This window comes from Bufo bufo, chromosome 5 (assembly GCF_905171765.1).
Source record: "Bufo bufo chromosome 5, aBufBuf1.1, whole genome shotgun sequence".
In the NCBI taxonomy this organism is placed as follows: Eukaryota; Metazoa; Chordata; class Amphibia; order Anura; family Bufonidae; genus Bufo; species Bufo bufo.
The window spans coordinates 551,026,405-551,039,693 of NC_053393.1; the positions used below are offsets into that span (position 1 = coordinate 551,026,405).

General features: G+C 45.1%; 1 protein-coding gene across 2 annotated transcripts in view; it reads left to right on the top strand.

Moving 5' to 3' along the window:
* LOC121000817 (coiled-coil domain-containing protein 1-like) overlaps positions 1-12,642 on the top strand; it is a 111,941-nt gene extending 99,299 nt beyond the window's left edge. Inside the window, exons 11-15 of one of the 2 annotated variants that reach the window (XM_040431487.1) lie at positions 1,111-1,205; positions 8,603-8,678; positions 10,797-10,891; positions 12,294-12,352; positions 12,418-12,642. In XM_040431487.1, coding sequence (XP_040287421.1) covers positions 1,111-1,205; positions 8,603-8,678; positions 10,797-10,891; positions 12,294-12,352; positions 12,418-12,436 — 344 coding nt within the window. In that variant the 3' untranslated portion in view covers positions 12,437-12,642. Of the gene's footprint in view, positions 1-1,110; positions 1,206-8,602; positions 8,679-10,796; positions 10,892-12,293; positions 12,353-12,412 lie in introns of both variants that reach the window. The other variant, XM_040431486.1, reaches the window with a different exon arrangement.
* The last annotated feature ends 647 nt before the right edge of the window (positions 12,643-13,289 follow it).

A 13,289-nucleotide genomic window follows, 5' to 3' on the forward strand; every position in this document is an offset into this window, starting at 1 on the left:
GAGACACCTATGTCATTTCCCGTCAAAAAAATTACTTGCTGGTTGAATAAAAGTAACTTTAAGTAAAAATTTGCCAGGGGTATGAATAATTATGGGCAGCGCTGTATATATGTATAATGTGGAGTTACGCAATATACTAAAAGTCGTTTTCCGAGAGCTTTTTGTTGATGACCTACCTGGATAGCTCATCAGTATCTGATCGGTGGGGTCCAACACCTGGTTCCCCCGTCGATTTAGCTGGTTGAGAAGGCAGTGGTGCTGACAGTAGCGCCGCGGACTTCTCCAGCTTTTTCTAGTCCATGTGACAAGTTCATCAGTCATGCGACGTAGGTGATGCTGAGCCCCATAGACGTGAATGGGGCGATTCCAAAAACAGCTGCTATACAATGTATGGTGCTGTGCTTGGTGAGCTCGGAGAAGGACGTGGGGGTCCCGGGTGTCAGATATCCAGATATCCTGAGGATAGGCCCCGTTCCGGCCCCCTCCACCGCGTCCGCCTACCTCATGTTCTCCAGTCCAGAGTCCAGACACTCCTTAAGTTGTGCGGCAGCCGGCAGTGCTACAGGCTACAGCCTACTTCCCCCAGGGCCCCAGCCAGGCCCGAGCCGCAGACCGCCCACGCCCCGCCCACTACACTGGGCGGGCGGTCGGGCCTGGCTGCCTGTGAGTGTGTGTATTAATAAAAAAAAAAAAAAAAAAAAATTATGCGGTCCGGACGGGCCCCCAGTGGCGTAGGGCCCCATAGCCACTGCTATGGTTGCTATGGCGATCCCTACGCCACTGATAGGCCATCAGTAAAAAATCCTGGAAAACCTCATTAGGTATGGAGTGTAGCTCCACAATACTTTTGCAATATTCCTTTAAAGAGGAGTTACACTTTATGGAGATTTCCTCGCCGTCTCTTCTCCTCCTTGTTCTTTCCTTCCAGTCTCTATAAAAGGCGTTCACTTTCCTGATTCTCTTCAGACTTAGTTTCCTCAGTCGCTCGGCAGACACATAAGGTGCAGCCTGCAGCGCAGTCAGTGTAGCGGAGCTGTGTTCCTGGACAGGCAGCGATGGGCGTCTTCCTGATTTACTTCTTATGTCTTCATACGTGTTTTGTGCTCTCAGCCCCCGGATATGAAGACAACCCCTTTGTCGATCATGTTTCTGAGGGGCTTTACCAAGAGGAGGCAGACGTCTCGGGGAGCGATGCATCCGACCTGGTAATATTACACTTATTATTACTATGCGTATCACTCTGCTGTGGTATTATTAGGTATTAGCAGTAACAGTTTTATTATCAGAGCACCTGTTCACATTGTATTTCTTTACTGCACAGTTTTACAATAAATTGCACAATTTTTCGGTGCAGTTTATTTTGCTTGTGTTTTTAACATATTTTACCTATAAAAGCCGTGTAGCTTGTGGTTATTACTGCACGGATTTGACGAAGTTCTAGTTCGTGTTCAGGTTGTGGTATAATGTGAATCCTCTAAGGCATTCCGTTCTGCATTCCGTCATAGAATTGCGTTATGGTCCGTGGTAACAGAATCCATAACGCAATTCACATTATACCACAACCCGAACACTAACTCGAACTTCAAAATATGAAGTTCGCTCATCCCTAGTAGTATTATTATTAGATTTATTATTCAGTTTTTATGGTTTATTAATTTATTCCATATGTTTATGATATTTATTACTTATTATTCCTATTATTTATATTATACATATAATATTATTGTACTTTATTTGCAGTGATTGATATTACTGTATATAGTGTCATCATTATTCCCTATTATTAGTAGTATTTATTGTATGTAGTATTTTTATTCAGTTTTTTGTTATTTATTACAGTTGTGTTCAAAATTATTCAACCCCCAATGCTGTAAAGGGTTTTAGGGAATTTAGTGTACATTTGTAATTGTGTTCAGAATGAAATCTTACAAGGACTTTTTAAAGAACCAAATGCAACTAAAATGACATCAATTGTTTTTGTAATACAGTATTAAATGTTTTTTTTTGTGATTTCTTCATTGACACAATTATTCAACCCCTTAAAGACTACTACTCTTAAGAACAGAGGTTCATTCAAGTGTTTTCGATCAGGTATTGAAAACACCTGTGGATGTCAAGGAGCAGCAATCAAGCAGAATAAGCACCAATTAGGCAGATTTAAATTACACCATAGGAAGCATCATTCGCAAATTCAAGGCAAAGGGCACTGTTGAAACGCTACCTGGTCATGGCAGAAAGAAGATGCTGACTTCGACTGCTGTGCGCTACCTGAAGCGCAAAGTGGAGAAAAGCCCCCGTGTGACTGCTGAGGAACTGAAAAAAGATTTGTCAGATGTGGGTACTGAAGTTTCAGCTCAGACAATAAGGCGCACACTGCGTAATAAAGGCCTCCATGCCAGAACTCCCAGGCGCACCCCCTTGCTGTCTCCAAAAGATAAGAAGAGTCGACTGCAGTATGCCAAAAGTCATGTGGACAAACCACAAAAGTTTTGGGATAGTGTTCTGTGGACTGATGAAACAAAATTAGAACTGTTTGGGCCCATGGATCAATGCTATGTTTGGAGGAGGAAGAACAAGGCCTATGAAGAAAAGAACACCTTGCCTACTGTGAAGCATGGCGGGGGGTCAATCATGCTTTGGGGCTGTTTTGCTTCTACAGGTACAGGGAAGCTTCAGCGTGTGCAAGGTACCATGAATTCTCTTCAGTACCAGGAGATATTGGATGAAAATGTGATGCAGTCCGTCACAAACCTGAGGCTTGGGAGACGTTGGACCTTTCAACAGGACAATGATCCCAAGCATACCTCCAAGTCCACTAGAGCATGGCTGCAGATTAAAGGCTGGAACATTTTGAAGTGGCCATCGCAGTCACCAGACTTAAATCCCATTGAGAACCTCTGGTGGGACTTAAAGAAAGCAGTTGCAGCGCGCAAGCCTAAGAATGTGACTGAACTGGAGGCTTTTGCCCATGAAGAATGGGCGAAGATACCCGTAGATCGCTGCAAGACACTTGTGTCAAGCTATGCTTCACGTTTAAAAGCTGTTATAACTGGAAAAGGATGTTGTACTAAGTACTAAGATTGAATGTCACTTGGGGGTTGAATAAAACTGATAATGATGTGAGCACAGAAAAGACATTTGTGGTTATTTCATTATAAATGTTATGTTATATTTGTCAGACTTACAAGGGCCTCTATGATTTAATTGTAAACAAGATGACCGAAATGATCAAAATCAATGTCAAACTGGCCAAAACACTCAATTTCAGTGGGGGTTGAATAATTTTGAACACAACTGTATATTATTCTTTACTTTCATGTTTTTTTTGTTTGAAAAATGCATCAAAACTGATTGCACCCGCGCGGAAAAAACTGAAAGACTGAACGCAAATGCAAACAAAACTGACTGAACTTGTTTGTGAAATGGTGTGAGTTTCACTGAACGCATCCTGAGCCAATCCGTATCGTTCGTGTGAAAGCGGTCTTATAGCGTCACTGGGTGAGGTGAGGTTCCAGCACCAGCACAACAAAACAAAATATACACCTGCCCGTCTGGGCTCTGCTTAATACACAGGCGGTTCTGCAGCGCACGGGGGTTAACCTCCATGGGATCCCTTTTAGATGGTATAAGTGTTTGTCGTGATGCCAGTTGCCCGGAAGCAACAGGGGTGCAGGGCCCCCTTTATAGTGATGTGGATGGTACCCAGGGTAGGAATGTCAGAGTGGTGTTGGGGGGCCTAATCTCCCTTAAATGTGGCTTCAGTCCCTTTACTCAGGACATAAGTCTTCAGCCCCTTTACTCAGGACATAAGTCTTCAGCCCCTTTACTCAGGACATAAGTCTTCAGCCCCTTTACTCGGGACATAAGTCTTCAGCCCCTTTACTCGGGACATAAGTCTTCAGCCCCTTTACTCGGGACATAAGTCTTCAGCCCCTTTGGCAGTGATTCCAGCCTCCAGTCTTCTTGGAGATGATGCTACAAGATTTACTCCTGGATTTGTGGATTTTCGGACGTTCTTCTCTGCAGATTCTCTCCACCTCTGTCAGGTTGGACGGGGGCCGTCGGTGGACAGGTATTTTCAGGTCTCTTCAGAAATGTTCCATTGGGGTCAGGGCTCTGGCTGGGCCCCTCAAGGACATTCCCAGAGTTGTCCCTAAGTTGTTCCTGTGTTGTCTTAGTTCTGTCCTTAGGGTCATTGTTTTGTTGGACGGTGAACCTTTTTCTAAGGTCCAGAGTTCTGGATCAGGTTCTCATTAAGAATATCTCTGGACTTTGCTCCATTCAGCTTTCCCTCCACCCTGACCAGTCTCCCTGCCCCCCCTAACATGATGCTTCCACCACCATGCTTCACTGTAGGGATGGTATTGGGCAGGTGATGAGCGGCGCCTCCAGACATGATGCCGCCACAATCATGCTTCCCTGTAGGAATGGTATTGGGCAGGTGATAAGCGGCGCCTGATCTCCTCCATATATGATGCTTAGACCACTTTCACACGGGCGACAATTCCGTGCGGGTGCAATGCGTGAGGTGAACGCATTGCACCCGCACTGAATCCGGACCCATTCACTTCAATGAAGCTGTTCAGATGAGCGTTGATTTTCACGCATCACTTGTGCGTTGCGTGAAAATCGCAGCATGTTCTTTATTATGCGTTTTTCACGCAACGCAGGCCCCATAGAAATGAATGGGGCTGCGTTAAAATCGCAAGCATCCGCAAGCAAGTGCAGATGTGATGCGATTTTCATGGATGGTTGCTGAGGAGATGAGGGATGAGCGACCCGGGACCCCATTTACTGTACTTTATTATTTTCCATTATAACATGGTTATAAGGGAAAATAATAGCATTCTTAATACAGAATGCTCAGTAAAATGTCCATTAACCCCTTAAGGACTCAGGGCGTACCGGTACGTCCTAACTTGAAATCGGTATTCCGGCGCCCCAGGGGTTAATCGGAACGGAATTTCGGCTGAAATCATTCAGCCGGCATCCCGTAACAATGCAGGGGGGGGGGTCATTTGACCCCCCCGTATCGGCGATCGCAGAAAACCGCAGGTCAATTCAGACCTGCGGTCTGCTGCGCTTTCTGCAGTTTCTGATCCCCACGGTCCCTGACCGCGGGGATCAGAAACTTTAGTGTCCCTAAAATATGGATTTTACACCCCCCCTGCACCCCTGCATGATTTTTTGCCGGCGGGTGGTGCGGGGGGGGGGGGAGTTGTGGGCGGTGGGGGCGGTGCGGGAGGCGGGCGGTGCGGCAGGCGGGTTCGCGATCCCCCGCCCGCCTCCCCTTGAATAATCGTTGGCTTCTAGTGGGTATACCAGGGTGCCAGCACATTGCTGGCACCCTGGTATAAACGGCTGACATCGATGATGCGATGTCAGCCGTTTAACCCTTTCCACACCGCGGTCCGTACGGACCGCTGTATGGAAAAAGTTAACAGTAAGAGGGAGCTCCCTCCCTCTCCCATCGGGGGGCTGCAGTGCCTTTGCAGCCCCCCGATGGAGAGGGAGAGAGCCCCCAGACAGCCCCCCGACAGCCCCGTCCTTACCCTTTCCCGTCTGCGAAGTTCTGATCACTACTGAGCAGACGGGGAAGGTTCCCATGGCAACAGGACGCCGTCTCAGGCATCCTGCTGTCCATGGTGCTGAACAGATCTGTGCTAAAAGGCATAGATCTGTTCAGACAAAGTGTAAAATACAGTACATTACAATATATATTGTACTGTACTGTATTATACAGACATCAGACCCACTGGATATTCAAGAACCAAGTGGGTCTGGGTCAAAAAAAAGTGAAAATAAAGTAAAAATAAAAAAACACATTTATCACTGATTAAAAATGAAAAAAACAAAATTCCCTACACATGTTTGGTATCGCCGCGTCCGTAACGACCTGATCTATAAAACGGTCATGTTACTTTACCCGAACGGTGAACGCCATAAAAATAAAAAATAAAAAACTATGATGAAATTGAAATTTTGCCCACCTTACTTCCCAAAAATGGTAATAAAAGTGATCAAAAAAGTCGTATGTACGCCAAAATTGTAACAATCAAACCGTCATCTCATCCCGCAAAAATCATACCCTACCCAAGATAATCGCCCAAAAACTGAAAAAACTATAGCTCTTAGACAATGGAAACACTAAAACATGATTTTTTTTGTTTAAAAAATGAAATCATTGTGTAAAACTTAAATAAATAAAAAAAAAGTATACATATTAGGTATTGCCGCGTCCGTATTGACCGGCTCTATAAAAATATCACATGACCTAACCCCTCAGGTGACCACCGTAAAAAAATAAAAATAAAAACGGTGTAAAAAAAGCAATTTTTTGTCATCTTACATCACAAAAAGTGTAATAGCAAGTGATCAAAAAGTCATATGCACCCCAAAATAGTGCCAATCAAACCGTCATCTCATCCTGCAAAAAATGAGACCCTACTTAAGATAATCGCCCAAAAAATGAAAAAACTATGGCTCTTAGACTATGGAGACACTAAAACATTTTTTTTGTTTTAAAAATGAAATCATTGTGTAAAACTTACATAAATAAAAAAAATTGTATACATATTAGGTATCGCCGCGTCCGTGGCAACCTGCTCTATAAAATTACCACATGATCTAACCTGTCAGATGAATGTTGTAAATAACAAAAAAAAAAAGTGCCAAAAAATCTATTTCTTGTTACCTTGCCGCACAAAACTGTAATATAGAGCAACCAAAAATCATATGTACCCTAAACTAGTACCAACAAAACTGGCACCCTATCCCGTAGTTTCTAAAATGGGGTCACTTTTTTGGAGTTTCTACTCTAGGGGTGCATCAGGGGGGCTTCAAATGGGACATGGTGTCAAAAAAAACAGTCCAGCAAAATCTGCCTTCCAAAAACCATATGGCATTCCTTTCCTTCTGCGCCCTGCCGTGTGCCCGTACAGCGGTTTACGACCACATATGGGGTGCAGGATGGCAGGGATTGGTTAAACAGGACACATGTACAAAACCTTTAGGCCCCTTTCACACGAGTGAGTTTTCTGCGCAGGTGCAATGCGTGACGTGACCGTATAGCACCCGCACTGAATCCAGACCCATTTATTTCAATGGGTCTGTGTACAAGAGCGATTTTTTACACTCATCAGTTCTGCGTTGCGTTAAAAACTCAGCATGTTCTATATTCTGCGTTTTTCACGCAGCCCTGGCCCACAGAAGTGAATGGGGCTTCAGTGAAAAACGCATTGCATCCGGAAGCATGTGCGGGTGCGATGCGTTCTTCACTGATGGTTGCTAAGAGATGTTGTTTGTAAACCTTCAGTTTTTTATCACGCGCGTGAAAAACGCATCAAAACGCATTGCACCCGCGCGGAAAAGACTGAACAACAGAATACAATTGCAGACAAAACTGACTGAACCTGCTTGCAAAATTGTGTGAGTTTCACTGAACGCATCCGTAGCCAATCCGTCACGCTCGTGTGAAAGAGGCCTTAGGCCTCTTTCAGACGGGCGTTGCAGGAAAAGGTGCGGGTGCGTTGCGGGAACACGCGCGATTTTTCAGCGCGAGTGCAAAACATTGTAATGTGTTTTGCACTCGCGTGAGAAAAATCGGCATGTTTGGTACCCATGATCCATCACATGATCCATCACCATGGTAAAAGATCATGTGATGGACCATGTGATGACCGGAGTGACGTCACCACAGGTTCTGTTCAGCAAAGAAGGAGACAGACAAGAAGCCGGCAGCGCGATCAAGTAGACTAAGGTGAGTTAAATTATTTTAAATTTTTTTAACCCCTCCAGCGCTATTGTAATATGCATTCTGTATTCAGAATGCTATTATTTTCCCTTATAACCATGTTATAAGGGAAAATAATAATGATCGGGTCTCCATCCCGATCGTCTCCTAGCAACCGTGCGTGAAAATTGCACCGCATCCGCACTTGCTTGCTTTTCACGCAACCCCATTCACTTCTATGGGGCCTGCGTTGCGTGAAAAACGCAAAATATAGAGCATGCTGTGATTTTCACGCAACGCACAAGTGATGCGTGAAAATCACTGCTCACGTGAACAGCCCCATAGAAATTAATGGGTCGGGATTCAGTGCGGGTGCAAACTCACGCATCGCATCCGCGCGGAATACTCGCCCGTGTGAAAGGGGCCTTAAAGAACAGGAAGAGACGCGCGCGCCGGCCCTTAAGGAAGTTCTACAGGGAACAGGCTGGAAGGCATGAAGTGTGCAGGGCTGGAAGGAAACCACGGAACAGATTCCAGGATGGACAATGCCTGCAAGGACAAAGCCCAGGACCGCGGCAGTGAATGGTAAGACACGGGCAACAGATCACCACATCTACCGGGCGCGGACAATGACAGAGGCAGCAAGGGAGGACAGTGCTCGCCCGAACACGGAGCCCAGGACTGAGGCGGTGAGAACATCGACAGCCAGCAACCACCGTTATAAGTGTCCATGCAGAATTTTAGTTTTTTATGAATGCTCTGTGTCTTCTGTGTCTCTTCTGTTTTCTTGCATTAACATGAATTTTTTTTTTGTTTAGTTTTTTATCATCATTTTATTCTCTTACATTTTTCTTTTTCCAAATCATACAGGATGACGATGCAGGGGACGCCTCAGAACCTGATGAAGATCTTCCAATAGAATCCATGGACAGGATCCATCTATCTGGTATATTTTTGATATTTCCAAAACCATTATTGGCTTTCACCTGATTGTTTTGCTGATCTTAGGATAAATCACATTTTCTGCCTCCTGTAACGGCTCCTAGAAGATTGCGTCTCGCTCTCCAGGAACTATGGCTGACCTGAATAAACACTGTGTGATGCTTCATTTACCCTGTGGGGGGCGCTGCAGAGAAATCCAAACCCCACAGATTACAGCTGATTGCTGAGGGATGTACAGAAATCAATTTGAGCAAGAAAATAAAATAAAACCTTGATGTTTTCTCCCAGCAGATCTGGACTTAAAAAAATATTTCTCAGCTTTTATTTACATTTGAGCAAAAAGTGTCCAGTCCAAAATTATTCATACCCTTCTCAATAATCAATAGAAAAGCCTTTATTGGCTATTACAGCAATCGAACGCTTCCTATAATTGCAGACCAGCTTTTTGCAGGTCTCCACAGGTATTTTTGCCCATTCATCTTTAGCAATGAGCTCCAAATCTTTCCGGTTGGAGGGTCTTCTTGCCATCACCCTGATCTTTAGCTCCCTCCACAGATTCTCAATTGGATCCAAGTCTGGACTCTGGCTGGGCCACTCCAAAACGTTAATGTTGTTGTCTGCCAACCATTTCTTCACCACTTTTGCTGTGTGTTTTGGGTCATTGTCATGCTGAAATGTCCACTGGTGCCCAAGGCCACGTTTCTCTGCAGACGGCCTGATGTTGTCGTTGATAATCCTCATGTATTGCTCTTCTTTCATGGTGCCGTTTACTGTGATTTGGTTCCCTGCTCCATTGGCTGAAAAACACCCCCAAAGCATTAGGTTCCCACCACCATGTTTGACAGTGGGGATGGTGTTCTCTGGGTTGACGGCTTCTCCTTTTTTACGCCAAATGAAGGAAACATCATTGTGACCAAACAATTCAATTTTTGTTTCATCTGACCATAACACAGAAGACCACAAGTCTTCTTCTTTGTCCAGATGAGCTTCTGCAAAGGCCAAGCAAGCTTTTGTGTGCCTTATCTGGAGAAGTGGCGTCCTCCTTGGTCTGCAGTGTGCAGCGTCCGTTGGATTGTCTGCCTTGAGACATTGCCACCAGCAGAGACCAGATTCACCAGGATGGCCTTGGTGGTGATCCTTGGATTCTTTTTCACCTCTCCAACTATCCTCCTGGCCAGCACAGGTGTCACTTTTGGCTTCCGACCACGTCCTCTGAGATTTTCCACAGTGCGGAACATCTTGTATTTTTTGCTCAAATGTAAATAAAAGCTGAGAAATGTTTTTCCCCACAATAATGCCTCTTGTACATCGTCTTATTATCTTTTGGGAGACACCTATGTCATTTCCCGTCTAAAAATTACTTGCTGGTTGAATAAAAGTAACTTTAAGTCAAAATTTTCCAGGGGTATGAATAATTATGGGCAGCACTGTATATATGTATAATGTGGAGTTACGCAATATACTAAAAGTGGTTTTCCGAGAGCTTTTTGTTGATGACCTACCTGGATAGCTCATCAGTATCTGATCGGTGGGGGTCCAACACCTGGTTCCCCCGTCGATTTAGCTGGTTGAGAAGGCAGTGGTGCTGACAGTAGCGCCGCGGACTTCTCCAGCTTTTTCTAGTCCATGTGACAAGTTCATCAGTCATGCGGCGTAGGTGATGCTGAGCCCCATAAACGTGAATGGGGCGATTCCAAAAACAGCTGGCTATACAATGTACGGTGCTGTGCTTGGTGAGCTCGGAGAAGGCCGTGGGGGTCCCAGGTGTCAGACCCCCACGATCAGATATCCTGAGGATAGGCCATCAGTAAAAATCCTGGAAAACCTCTTTAGGTATGGAGTGTAGCTCCACAATACTTTTGCAATATTCCTTTAAAGAGGAGTTACACTTTATGGAGATTTCCTCGCCGTCTCTTCTCCTCCTTGTTCTTTCCTTCCAGTCTCTATAAAAGGCGTTCACTTTCCTGATTCTCTTCAGACTTAGTTTCCTCAGTCGCTCGGCAGACACATAAGGTGCAGCCTGCAGCGCAGTCAGTGTAGCGGAGCTGTGTTCCTGGACAGGGAGCGATGGGCGTCTTCCTGATTTACTTCTTATGCCTTCATACGTGTTTTGTGCTCTCAGCCCCCGGATATGAAGACAACCCCTTTGTCGATCATGTTTCTGAGGGGCTTTACCAAGAGGAGGCAGACGACTCGGGGAGCGATGCATCCGACCTGGTAATATTACACTTATTATTACTATGCATATCACTCTGCTGTGGTATTATTAGGTATTAGCAGTAACAGTTTTATTATCAGAGCACCTGTTCACATTGTATTTCTTTACTGCACAGTTTTACAATAAATTGCAGCGTTTTTTCAGTGCAGGTTATTTTGCTTGTGTTTTTAACATATTTTACCTATAAAAGCCGTGTAGCTTGTGGTTATTACCTGTAGGGATGGCATTGGGCAGGTGATGAGCGGCGCCTGGTTGCCTCCAGACATGAAGCTTAGGCCCCTTTCACATGGGCGAGAAGCCCCGTGACCAACCTCCTGTAAGGTCGTTGTGTAAGTGAACCCATCATTCTTTAGTATTCCTTATGGTGAGGATAAACAGGACACATGTACAAAACCTTTAGGCCCCTTTCACACGAGCGAGTTTTCTGTGCAGGTGCAATGCGTGACGTGACCGTATAGCACCCGCACTGAATCCAGACCCATTTATTTCAAGCGGTTTTTTACACTCATCAGTTCTGCGTTGCGTTAAAATCGCAGCATGTTCTATATTCAGCGTTTTTCACGCAGCCCTGGCCCATAGAAGTGAATGGGACTTCAGTGAAAAACGCATTGCATCCGGAAGCAAGTGCGGGTACGATGCGTATTTCACTGATGGTTGCTAAGAGATGTTGTTTGTAAACCTTCAGTCTTTTATCACACGCGCGACAAACGCATGAAAACGCATTGCACCCGCGCAGAAAAAACTGAACGCAATTGCAGACAAAACTGACTGAACCTGCTTGCAAAATGGTGTGAGTTTCACTGAACGCATCCGTAGCCAATCCGTCACGCCCGTGTGAAAGGGGCCTTAAAGAACGGGAAGAGACGCGCGCGCCGGCCCTTAAGGAAGTTCTACAGGGAACAGGCTGGAAGGCATGAAGTGTGCAGGGCTGGAAGGAAACCACGGAACAGATTCCAGGATGGACAATGCCTGCAAGGACAAAGCCCAGGACCGCGGCAGTGAATGGTAAGACACGGGCAACAGATCACCACATCTACCGGGCGCGGACAATGACAGAGGCAGCAAGGGAGGACAGTGCTCGCCCGAACACGGAGCCCAGGACTGAGGCGGTGAGAACATCGACAGTCAGCAACCACCGTTATAAGTGTCCATGCAGAATTTTTGTTTTTCTTTCTTAATAAGTTTCAAAAAATTCCAAAATTCTATTTTTAATTTCTCGTTATGGGATATTGAATGCAGATTTATAGGAAAAACACAAAATGTAGATAAAGTGAAAGACGTTCTGAATGCTCTGTGTCTTCTGTGTCTCTTCTGTTTTCTTGCATTAACATGAATTTTATTTTGTTTGGTTTTTTATCATCATTTTATTCTCTTACATTTTTCTTTTTCCAAATCATACAGGATGACGATGCAGGGGACGCCTCAGAACCTGATGAAGATCTTCCAATAGGACCCATGGACAGCATCTATGTATCTGGCATATTTTCGATATTTCCAAAACCATTATTGCCTTTCACCTGATCGTTTTGCTGATCTTAGGATAAATCACATTTCCTGCCTCCTGTAACGGCTGCTAGAAGATTGCGTCTCGCTCTTCAGGAACTAACGCGGATCTGAATAAACACCGTGTGATGCTTCATTTACCCTGCGGGGGGCGCTGCAGAGAAATCCAAACCCCACAGATTACAGCTGATTGCTGAGGGTTGTACAGAAATCAATTTGAGCAAGAAAATTAAAATAAAAATTTTCTCATCATGTATTTGTGAATATTTCATAGAGTGCGGTATCTGGATTCGCCATGTAACCGCTCTCTGGGTGGCTTGTTAATAAAGCAGCTCTCTCTTCCTCTCTCCCAGCAGGAAGTGACAGTATCAGAGCGACCAGCAGTCAGAAAGCTCTTCTTTCTGTTTCCTTTCTTGCGTCTTCTTCTCTCACATTGAACACATTAAGGCTGGGTTCAGACCTGAGCGCATTTTATATGCGCGTTTAATGCGCGTTTTTGTCGCGCGTTTTTATGCACGTTTTTTGCAATAGTAAACGTGCGTTTGACGCGCGTTTGTGTGATTGACTGCAGTGTCCTATGGCCACAAACGCGCGTCAAAACGCCCCAAAGAAGCTCAAGAACTTGTTTGAGCGTAGGGCGTTTTTCAGCGCGTTCAAACGCGCTGTAAAACGCTCAAGTGAGAACCAGGGCCATAGGGAAGCATTGGTTTTCATGTGTTGAGCGTTTTACAGCGCGTTTGAACGCGCTGTAAAACGCTCAGGTCTGAACCCAGCCTTACAGAAGGATCAGACGTGATGTGAACAGAACTTTAGTTTTGCTCTAAGAGCTGAGGGTTTGTAACTGTTGTATCCAGTCTGGACAATCCTCTAAGCTGAACAGTCTGGACTCAAGAC